Source organism: Lampetra fluviatilis, chromosome 10 (assembly GCF_964198595.1).
Source record: "Lampetra fluviatilis chromosome 10, kcLamFluv1.1, whole genome shotgun sequence".
In the NCBI taxonomy this organism is placed as follows: Eukaryota; Metazoa; Chordata; class Hyperoartia; order Petromyzontiformes; family Petromyzontidae; genus Lampetra; species Lampetra fluviatilis.
In genome coordinates this window covers 12,237,587-12,249,592 of record NC_136284.1, presented here as the reverse complement: position 1 = coordinate 12,249,592, position 12,006 = coordinate 12,237,587, and the positions used below count along the sequence as shown (strand labels likewise).

The following is a 12,006-nucleotide window of genomic DNA, read 5'->3' as shown; positions in this document are numbered from 1 at the left end:
ATAATGTGTGTATTCTAATTTGGCAAATTAACTTTTAAACACCCAAGATCTCATCTGTAGTGCACAACCCAGCCTATAGTAGCGACCGCTGCTGTCGTGGCTGCTACCGGCTGGCACACAACTCCTCCTGTGTACCGACCCGGGTTGGAGAGCTGTGACCCGATTATACCCTCCTGTGCGTGTTTGCAGCGCTGTGCGACAGCTACTGCATGAACGGTGGCGTGTGCTCCTTCGCCAAGGATGGCTCGCCGCTATGTGCCTGCCACCCGCGCTTCCTGGGCACGCGCTGCGACACCGACCGCTGTGGGCACTGTCCCGGAGGGCAGTGCGAGCTGGGTCCAGGGGCCGGGGATGTCCGGTGCAAGTGAGTGAACAGGATACAGGCCAGCTGCATACTCTAAAAAATGGCACTTTCTCAACCATTGCCATTCATACATTATATATATAATTTGGTAATTGCTACTACTACTACTTTTGCACTTGAACGAAAAAGGTTCATAGCACCCTCCTTCCGAGTCAGTCACTCGCAACAGTCGATGCCTCTTGAAACAGAGGCCCAAGTCCATCGCGATCTGATGCAGTGAGGTGCGACGGGGTCAGGGTGCGACGGGGTCAGGGTGCGACGGGGTCAGGGTGCGACGGGGTCAGGGTGCGACGGGGCCAGGGTGCGTCGGGGCCAGTAGTGACAGGGTCCACCTCGCTGGACACTTCCAATTGCCACTTGGTCTCACAGAGCTGTCGGGTGGCGTGGGCCACGGTGTTCTCCAGCTATTTATCACCTCTCTGCGATCACAAGGTTGATGTTTCCGAGGTCGAGCCATGCCAGTATTGTGTTGTTTGTCACAAAGTCGAACTAGCGGACTCGGTAATTTCATCGCATATATATGTTGGATGTTTTGTTGCATCGTCGTTTTCACAATTGTCAGTTATCGTCGTTCTGTTTACATAATCACATTTGTCTTTGCCCACGATTATCATTGTCGGCATAACCATCATCTCAATATTCAGGAGGACATGGTCATGTGTGACATTTTGTCTTTTTTATGGTGATTGGCACAGAGCTGACAATCTAGGGTGCGTATATTAATCACCATTGGGAGGGTTGTGAGTTCAGGACCTCCGTTTTGCCCTGCTATGGGGTAAACTGGGTAACAGGGCTTGCAATTGAAAGAATATTTGTGTAAAGGTACAACACGTTGCAGTGCAGTAGAACTTGATAGCTAATCAAAAACAAGGTATACTTGTGCCAGGGAGAAATATCCCACTCTCTTCTTGGATGGCTTAGAGCATCCAAGTCGAACCCTTGCATGGGAATCCATGAAGCTGGCTGCAAATCCCAGTATGTTGCCTGTGTGTAAAGCCTTCAAAATAGCCTTTCTTAAGAATTCAAATGCAGTATAAACACTCATTTATGGGCCACGCTTATCGTTACAATGACAATATTATGATTGTACATTAACAGTGATCATCATAACACCCTCTTATTCAGCCTCCTTTTTTACATTTTTTTACAATAAACATTTAATCAAATTATCCTGTTAAACATCCTGCCAGATGCACCACTTTTGTGACTCACTAATTCATGTGCACTTAGTGAGCAATAAAATTACACTTAATGCATAAGTGCACATAACGACAATGTAAATCTTGACTATCTTTTACCTGCCACAAACTCGTCTCGGCACAAGTGGACAAATAGAGCAAGTCATTTTAATATGAGCAGCATTGCAGCTCACGGTGATGTGCATGCCTCGACATTTGCGGCTTCACATAACCGCAAATGACAAGTGAAGCCTGCCCTCTTTGGCAGAAAACAAATTACTATTCCCCAAGAGATATACGACATACACGTTCTTTGTGCAATCTATTTTGCTCAGATTGGGCATTTTAATAGGCATGTTGGAGCGGTAAAAACTTTCCATCATGGCGTTTTGAAATGACGCTCGCATTATTATTTATTTTTCACCACAATATAATCATTCATTACGATGCGATGTATCTTCATCCACATTAGTTTGTGGGAAAATGGGACTTGGAAATTAATGTGAGGTTGGTGGAGCACACCTATCATCGAGCGCTTTGTCGAGGAAAGGTTTTGTGAATCACAGATGTGTCTTAACTCCTAATATGGCTAATGGGTTTGTGAACCTGTCTGTGAGCACCTTTGTGTTATCTTCTCGTGCTTGGCGTTTCCAGTTTCCTCCCAGATGGAACACTCGTTTAAAAAAATAGAAATGAACAAACCTCTTAAAGAAGCCGTGTGACTGCCTGAGGCTTTTACAGATAGATTAAAATCATTATTATAGTGTTATCATTATTTGGTGAAACTGTTTTCATTATATTTGCCTTACGTTTATTGTATTGCATCTGGGATAAAATCGAAGTACTTGGAGAAAGCTCTTCATATGAGGCGATAACACTTAATGGGTGCACACAATTTTGTTCACAAGCCTACTTGCTGTACTGCCATCGCTTGGTCAACTAACAGCCCAGATCTACAACACCTAGTGTTCCTACTACGTAGGAGTTTGCGGTTGTCCTGTATAGCTCTCCCGTGTGTTCATTGTACCACACGTTGGCCTGATGTCCGACGTTTCGCTGCACATGCTTGGAGAGCGCCCGTTCAATCACTGGAGAAAGCACCCAGCACACGGGGCAAAACTTCGGGCAGTGCCGAACAACGCGCGCGGTACAACCCGAAAACACGTGGCAGAGCTTTAAATGCCTGGCGTTCCAATACAAATAGGAATCGGACTTAGTCCTGCTTGGCTTCTGAGATCTGACAAGATCAGGTGCTTTCAGGCGCATTTGTTCGTAGGCATTATTAGCACCTTCAATTAGCACGGTTGACTACGCACGGTGCGAAAGAAGTTCAACGTACATTATTTTTTGTCGATCCTCTGCGAGCTCATTCTTCCCCGGTGTGTGCAGCTGCACAGGGCCAGCCTGCAGCAGGTGCCTGGAGTTCTGCTATAACGGAGGGCTGTGCTTCTGGGACTCTGTCGCAGGACGCCCTGCATGCCAGTGAGTTTTGTCACCTCCCTCCTGCAGCACCACCGCAGACACGCGTGACGCGCAGATTCTTGTGGTGGTTGATGCACGCTCAAACACTTCCCCCGACAATTTGAAAGATCAAAAACAGATCGCGGATTAACCGGAACCGTTAATTGTTTTTCCTGGCAGAAATCTATCAGTGGAAGGTTGCGAATAATTTTTGATTGTTGTTATAGTCTCCCATGCAACTTATCACAATTGAAATATTACAAAGGGTTCATAGAGTTGGTTGATTTCTCAAGTCTTTTGTTATTTGCTAGATAGTGGATTGAAAATCCCTTTGCCTAATGTTATCACACATCTTAGGTGCCATTTAATTTAAATGTGGATAACATCTGGCATATGTCTTTGTCCATTCCATACACAGACAAAACATGGGTGTGAACTATTTCGATCAAGCCAATGGTCTGAGCAATTAAAATGAACAATACTTAAAAAAAGTTTACGTGAAACACGGAATACATGCCAGTTCTTTTTGTGTGCCCTATGCCCTCTATACCACATTTTTAAACATATATAGCAGATTAATTGAAAACATTTCTTTCCTGATTTTGATCTTGGAAATTCAGCCCATAAAAATAATACACTTCCAAATGAGAATTCCCCTTCTCCCATCGTGCATGCAACTCCGCAAATCCACTTGGGCTCCATCAGTGGCTTATGACTCCAGGTTGAGAAGGCATTATAATTTGTTTCGGTTACGACATATTAACTGTATGATTAAGTGTAATGCAATGGCAATGGATAATATTACAGCTTGAGTTATATATACATTATACTTGAGTCATGAGGCACGATAGCATAGCTCATTATCATTCAAAATTACTTATTTATCAGCTTTAAATCACCACGATAATGCATTAATATATATGCTGCCTGAATTACTTTGGTCATATTTTTTATCTTTCATCATATTCTCATGATATGGATGTGAAATACTGCCATCCAGCATTTTTTTTTCATTTTATATTTTATATTTGTGGACTAAAACTCTTCCATAAAGCATCCTGCATGCTTTAAACTCTATATTCACTGACGTAACATTGTCATGCTTAACGATCACCAATTCCTTCTCATACTAACAAAGAAAAATGTGCAATTTTGTTGCCCAAACAGAGCAGTCTTGTGCATAACTCACAATGCAGATGAAGTTGAACTCATTAGGGTTAATGTATTTTTTTCCTCATTGTATCTAATTGGTTTAATCATTTTGCTAGCAGCCTTTTAACACATGTATTTAGAAATAAATACACTCGATTGCAATATGCACATATCCTACTCGTACATTATGGATACACCATGAGACTTTTGTGCATACATAATTTCATAATTTGCCACTCAATGATGATGACATCATCGTATTCACATGCACACACACGAAGGATGACTGGACGTCCTTGATGGTATTAAATAGAACATGGATATTTTACCGTCAGGGAAACCCATCACAGCAGAATGAATGTACATTCGGAAGTATGTGTTACTTAAATTGAAAGCGATATATTTTCATTCATGTACAGCAAAATGCAGCATTCATTGTCATCCATGACCAATTTTACCCTCAAGGACTACCAGGACACACTTCTATTTGAATACGTCACCTTTCATTTTGTCTAATGCACATTGCACCATGTTTGGTAACCTAAGTAGGTAATAAATATTCAGAGTACATAGGCATCAGAATATGGCGCTGCTAGCAAAGTGCACCTGTTGCATGCAGTTTCACAAGGACGGCTGCACATATGCATGCCAGTCCTCTCCTCTGCAGACCCTTAGCATCATTACACTGTGCCAGGGTCTGCAATGGGACAAGGATATTGACATTTGTGCATTCATTTGAAAAAAGATTTTGAAGCATCACTTTGTATATTCAAACTTTCCTCACGCAACACTTTCCCAACAGTGGCATATCCAGAGATCGATACATTGGGTGGGCACAGGAGGAGGAAGGGCCACTTGATTTTCACGCAGAAGACTGTTCTGGAATGGCAGCCTCGGGGTTACATTTATTTGGCACTATAAATTAAAATGTAGTTGCCCGTTAGTGCTTTTCACAGTCTTAGTTGTGTCACTTGAAAGGTATGGGTTTGATCACGATTGTAATCATGGATATGCTAAAGTTCTAGCTCAGTGTGCGACTACTAATTTGATGGACATGGGAAAGCACCCCCCCCCCCCCATGTTATGGAAGCACGACCATTAATATGCCACTGTTCACAATTAGCTGTTGGCCAATATATCCAATGCATACTGAACAGACTGGGAATGAGGTTGAGACAGGGAAAGATAGATAGTAATAAAAAGAGAAAATTATAATTTGGGCCCCATCCATTGATCCGAGTGCCTTGTGGTGCGGCTCCGCAGATGTGCGGCGGGGTTCAAAGGTCTGCGATGTGACCAGAAAGTGAACCCCTGTGATTTCTTCTGCCAAAATCGCGGGGCTTGCGTGCTAAGTGCCCTTAACGAGCCCATGTGCAAGTAGGTCCAGGATGCTGCCACAAAGAGCACTCCTTTGTTATACCCCCTACTTTCCGTATACATGTCCCATGCGTGGCGCCGTCTTGTCCGGTGCTTTGTGGCCTCTTTGTGTCCCGCATGTGCAGCATCAGTGGCCGGGTGAAATATGTCCCCTTGTGTCAGTGATGTGGTTGACGAGTCGAGGAATGCGTTCGTGGAAGCTGATGGAAAAAGACGAAATTGTTCACCGCCGTTTGGTCTTTCTGCGCGGAGTGAAAAGCACGTACGGTGCCGTGCAGCCTGGGTGGTGGCCAAGCCCTTTTTAATGACGGGTTGAATTTTTAAACCCCCTGCTTAGTGATTGAGTGTTCTTCCGTTTGGGGCAAGTGAGCACATTACTCCGTGGTGACACAGTCGCTGCGAAAATAGCACCGCTGCGTTAAAAGATGTGGGGGGGGGGGGGGATCGGAAGTTAGAGCTGATGGGTCTTGTCACGTGTTTTTAACGTGCCCGTGAACTAAGCAAACAGCTTGATTCGCACTTACAAGAAATGATTCAGGGACCCAATAATGCGTGTGTAAATATAGACGAGCATGCTGTTGGTATCCCCCCCCCCCCCCATTGAAGACATGCTTGAGCACAGCGACTGTGTCTCCCACGATGAGCTGACGAGCTTGAAACGGAAAACCCCGCTCACCTTGCTTCAATGTGATATTCATTTGGGCCACAAAGCAGCTCAGTGGTTTCGCCGCCCGTGAACGCACGGCAGTCGACTAACGTGGTTTTTTTTCCGTACGTAATTGGATGAGAACGAAACAGTACTGGAGCTTGGAGTCAAATTGTCGTCATGGGTTGTCTTCGCTGATTTACGGCATAGGCAGAGCATGATAAATGTGCAAAATGTTAATTATTATACTTACTTTCATGCAATCAAAATGAGATGCCAGTTGTAAAGTAATGTTTGTGGTAAAGTTTACTGTGACCTCCATGTTTTTATATATATAATAAGTATCCAATGAAGGAAGCGATAAGACAATATATTTTCTCAAATTACATTCTCTTGTAAAAAGAAAATGCATGTTCACATCTTGTACTTAAAAATAAATATGTAAATAATGACTCTTTATAAATCAGCAATCAATTGTTTGGTAAATATGTACCTATCAGCCCAATAAGCAAAATAAAGTTTAGACTTTGTATAACTCTTATTCAGAAAGATAGTATGCATAGTTCATATAATAGACTTTGTTGTATCTTACTAGTGGTGTTTTCTTATTTAATTTAAATACATTTTAGTTCCCCACGACATGCGGCAATTCTCAAAATGTTTTATTATTAAATGGCTATACTGATGGTGGTTTTCAAATCATCCACCTACTGTGTTGTGATCTTGTAAAAATGAACGAACTCATGTTGAGATAATATTTCAGAACAAGTTATAATGGTTAAGAATGTATTAGGCCAAAAAATATAATGTGTTCTGTAGCATCACTGACACAATAACATGTTTTATGCCCTTGCATTTTGACTTGACTCCCCATGTCATAGCGACAGAAAATTTGGTATGCTTGGGATGAATGCACGCTTTGCTTTTGTGACAATTCTTCATGTATGTAGTGAAACATACCCGCCACACTTCATTCTGTTGGTCTTGCAATTTCGTCACGTTATTTTATATATATATACACACATATATATGTTCATTCTCACCACTGTTGTGTTTTGGCATCTGATTTTTTTTATGTCAGCAGTGAGTGTTGTACAAAGCTTAAGTTGTGCAAGAAAAAGAAAGTGTGTGTTAAGTTAATAGAATGATTCTCATGGCTGACATATTTCCAGATGCCAGCCAGGCTGGGAGGGCAGCCAGTGTGAACGAAATTCTCCAAATAGGTCCACGAGCCCGGACGAAGGAAGTGAGTGTTTTGCGTTACCGTCACGTGATTGTATTTCTCTTCGTGTACGCACTGTGTCACAGCACGTCCGTTATGAATAGGAACTCGTGTTACTCGAAAAAGGGACGGCTATGAATGTGCAACTAATGATTGATATCGATTATCCTACATCACATTTTCTGTTACGCTGTGTTCAAGTTTAATGCAGCACTTTTAAGCCGGCAAGATAGAACTCAAGATTGATGTGCTGTTCTGTTCTGGACATCGCGTCACTTCTGTGTCTCGCAATCAATGGTGGTAGCCAAGCTGCACTTGCAAGCTGAAAGTGTGTGCCATGCATTAAGTCTTCCTCTCTTCCACAGAAACGTTATCAGTGGTGGTGCCCCTGGTTCTGCTCGCCCTGATTATTGTCAGTGTCGTTGCGTTCTTCTGCTACAGGAGAAGAGTAAAAGGGTACGAAGTTGTTGGTTCTCTGTAATTTTCACAAAGTGATGCGACCGTGATAGTGCTAGATTTTTTTTGGGCTTGATTGCCAGATAGTCATTTACAATTTGTTGAAGATATCCTTTGATGATGGTCTCAGCGTGTGCACTGCCCCGACGGATATAAAAGGTGTGCAACGAGTGTGGATTAACAGGCCTACTGAAGTGACGTCAGAAGTACTTTCGCGGTATAATATTCTTGAGCTATTCTGCAGCACGACGTGGTGTGCTGCTCACTGCAAGAGTTTCAAATTAAGATTCTATTCAATGACAGCACATTGATAGAACTATTGAAATAATAATCAGCCAAGGTCGATCAACTGTTGGAATACAATTGTGGAGGAAAAAGACAATTGTGGCACTAAAAGCCAAATATCCAAACTTCAAATCTCTCCGTGTATCTCTGGTTGTGCTTTATAAAGAGATATGTCACAGACACTGAAGGACAATGTATGATAGAGAACATTTAAACTAATGCAAGCAATTATTACGATGTTAATCATAATCAAAGGGTAGACAATATAGCATGCTTGTTGAAATGAATTATAAATTACTCGTATTTCTTATCTCACATGTTTTAAAATGCATTCCAAGTTTCACTGTTCCTCACCTACCTCAAACCACATCATATACTGAACTCTGTTTCGGATCTTCCATCGTTAATTGTTCAGCATTAACACAATCATCTTCCAAGCTCATTTCCGACATTGCCAATGTTAGAAACAAAAGCGTCGATTTATTGACGTTCGTTTTTCTTTAATGGCTCGTAGATCAGCAAGAGGCCGCATAGGACAATCACAAATGAATACGTTCAATTATTAAGTGCACTGGCCTCACTCGTGGCGTCACGGAAAAGGACCGTTCACTCTGCCGTGCTAATCCACTGCATGTTGCGCATGCGGCAGAGCCAAAGGGTTCCAGCACCAGCGCATGACGAATGGAGCGATGAATGTGGAGATCGGTAATCCTACCTACAACATGTTTGAGGGCGAAGCCGAGGATGACGTTGGTGAACTGCTCGATGCCGACTTTACCCTCGATCCTGACAAGGTGAGCGCTTGGACCATCCTTCCCTGGCAAAGCGCCGCGCACTGGATTGTTGTTTGATTCGAAAACAAAATCGAGGCAGTTCTCCTGCAATCCCAATGCATGTAGTCAGCGTCATTGGTTTATATCGGTGTGTGTGTTTTAGTTAAATCTAACATATCCCTTACCTCTGCCTGGTGATTTATTACTCTGTCAAGAATGTAGAGCTTTTAGAGATGACTTTGTAATTTGATGCCACTGGAGAAAAATCTAATATCAAATGGCCTACACATAGGGATGTTGCAGTGGTGTAATCGGTTGACATACTTGACTTGCAATCCAGATGTTGCTGATTTGATCTTCTGGTGCAGAAGTTAAAACAATAGGCAAGGCTCTTAAATCTACCCACCTCTGTTCACCCAGCACCCATACAACCTGTTGATCGGCAGGTTGTATGGGTGGGGTTAAAATGTGGGTATTCCCACATGTCCTAAGATTAAAGAGTGGGCCAAAATATCCTCTGGAGGTACTCCCTAGAGCTAAGTCTTGTGTAGGCCCTCTGACCATAAGTGTCTTGAGCAAACAATTGCATGGCTGCACCTTTCTTTACCTTTTACGTGAAACGTTAACCATGTTTCTACGGTGATGTCTTCCTTGGTCACAGCCGACAAACTTCACAAACCCGGTTTACGCTTCTCTATACCTGGATGGGCCCAGCAGCCGGAATTCGCTGGGAAGCACGGATGAGAAGAAGGAATTGCTTTCCAAGAGTCCCGAGGAAGAGCTTGCAGAGGCCCTGGCATAGCCCACATGCCTGCCAGCCACAGCAAACCCCCGCTGTGCCACGACACAATTGTTTTCTACTACACTGTACAAAATGTACAAAGCCAGAACTACTTTTGTATGTGAATGCAGTATTATGAAGATGCTGAAATGATCATGATGACGATGATGAGGTTTTACTTTTGTTTTATTATTTTGTTTTATTGGCACTACCTCTCTATGCTTTTTTTTTGGTTAGTTATTATTTTGGCTGACCCTTTTGTACAGGCAGTGTTACGGTTAGGATAGGGGAACACACTAGGCGATGTGTGATTTCACACCTGTTTTCAGATGGGGCTGTGGTGAGGTTTATTTGGATACAGCAAGTCACTGAAGGATATGTTGCATAGCCAGAAGCTTAGGAAACCAATTGAATGTCATTTTACTTGGATGTACTATTTTTGAGGTAAGTAGCCAAAAGGGATATTTTATTGTACACGATGCTTAGAAATATAACAAAAAAACATTAAACATGCACACACCAGATAAAATGCATACATTGGAAATACATGGAAAAGGAAATATTTTACTCAATTATATGTTAAGGCTTGCAATGAATTTTAAGCTAAATATCCTGCTAAAATTATGGAAATTGAACATTATTGCTTATTGTACTTACTATAGTACTTTTTAAGGTACGATGAATCATATTGAATTTTAGATTTACATACACGTTTTTATTTTTTAAGGCTGCTCTGTATTATTGCAATCATTCCATCGTTTTGTTCTATTTTGAGTTTTGCTTCGGATAAACGTAAAGAAGATAGAGCTTGCAAGTTTCTACATTCACAGTAAAGAAAAAAATATCAGTACATAAACTGCCATGCTGCTGCATAAGTAAAATATAGGATCATATACGATTCAAGTTTAAGTTCCACGTTTGCCAAAAGTTTAATTAATTTAGTAGCCTTTCGGGTTTGAAAGTATATTTATAGCTTGGAATAGTAATAGTTTTTAAATACATTTTATGTAACTGTATGTAAACACATTCTGTACATGTGTAACTACAGAAGACGTGCCCCTGAACAAAGCATTATTCAGATGTACAATATAAATGCAAGCTTGTGTTTCTTTTTTCCCCACTTTGCTGCTTCGTGAAATCAATCTTTTAACACAGAGCATCAAATTGCATTCTTAATATCGGCTGCTGAGTGCTGAGGGCACTGCCTTACATTTTACATGTATGCAGTGCACTGCATGTCTTCAGTTACGGTAGTTTTATATATATAAAAATTATAATCATGTAAATGTACATCATATTTTTGTTAAAGCAGACATGAACATAATGTATTGTTGAAAATGTTTACAAATTTTTTTTTTCCTAGAGATGATCAAATTTGAATGCGACGAGAAAGCGGTGTTGATTTACTGCACAGTTATGTGGCTGGCGGTTGGAAAGTGGTGATGTGTACTGGGTTTTGTTGGGGGTTTAAAAAGAGCTTGGGAGAATGAAAAAAAAAGTTTTAAAATAAACTTCATTTTAATTTAGCCAAATGGATTTGCAATGAACGTCCTTTAACATTGTAATAAGTTAAAAAAATCATACTAAACCACACGGTGTCTGTGTTATTCTTTATTGCCCCGGAAGACAATTTTGTCAACGTTTTAAGTTTGCTCCGATATTTTATTTATTACCTTCAGTTATAGTATATACACAGTATATTCATGCATACACAATTTACAAACACATTACCATTAATTGTTAATTATATAAGCTCTCCAGATCGTACATGAGTTGTGATGTAACTTTCTTCCTACATGCTGTAAGGGTACAGGTGATATTTTTGTGGTTCAGTTAAAAGATTGAGCCACGAATACGAATCAGCATATCAATACATTGAAAAAAAATCATATCTTTCAAACTATATAAAATTTACTTTTTGCAATAAACAATTTTAATGTTTTTAAGACTTGTATTTATGACACATCGATGAAAAGCATATTGGATGCAACAATAGTTAAGGTACAGTGATAAGTCATAAAATGCATATTCCATACAGATTGAACTCAATAAAATGTTATTTCTCAAAATTCATTGGTGCCGATTTGAACCTCTATCTGGAAGGGCACTTTGGACACATGCCAAATACAAAAAGGCAACAAACTTATGAAATGTCCTTTAAATCAAGTGCCCCACTAGGTGGCGCGTGCAATGCATGGCACGTTACACAAATGAGATTCCGAGAACCTGGGCGACAGTGAAGGTGCAAGGAGTAGAGAAGGCACTTCAATGCAGTATAATATCTGGGAAATCCGCAGTACAGTATTTAACA

At 41.2% G+C, this 12,006-nt stretch overlaps 1 protein-coding gene across 8 annotated transcripts in view; it reads left to right on the top strand.

The window, feature by feature from the left end:
* LOC144934588 (prolow-density lipoprotein receptor-related protein 1-like) overlaps positions 1 to 10,384 on the top strand; it is a 308,957-nt gene extending 298,573 nt beyond the window's left edge. For 6 of the 8 annotated variants that reach the window (XM_078860553.1, XM_078860550.1, XM_078860552.1 and 3 more), the window contains 7 exons: positions 190 to 364; positions 2,932 to 3,024; positions 5,419 to 5,532; positions 7,351 to 7,424; positions 7,766 to 7,856; positions 8,791 to 8,935; positions 9,576 to 10,384. In XM_078860553.1, coding sequence (XP_078716679.1) covers positions 190 to 364; positions 2,932 to 3,024; positions 5,419 to 5,532; positions 7,351 to 7,424; positions 7,766 to 7,856; positions 8,791 to 8,935; positions 9,576 to 9,716 — 833 coding nt within the window. In that variant the 3' untranslated portion in view covers positions 9,717 to 10,384. Of the gene's footprint in view, positions 1 to 189; positions 365 to 2,931; positions 3,025 to 5,418; positions 5,533 to 7,350; positions 7,425 to 7,765; positions 7,857 to 8,655; positions 8,936 to 9,575 lie in introns of those variants that run through there. The other 2 variants (XM_078860554.1, XM_078860557.1) reach the window with 2 other exon arrangements.
* The last annotated feature ends 1,622 nt before the right edge of the window (positions 10,385 to 12,006 follow it).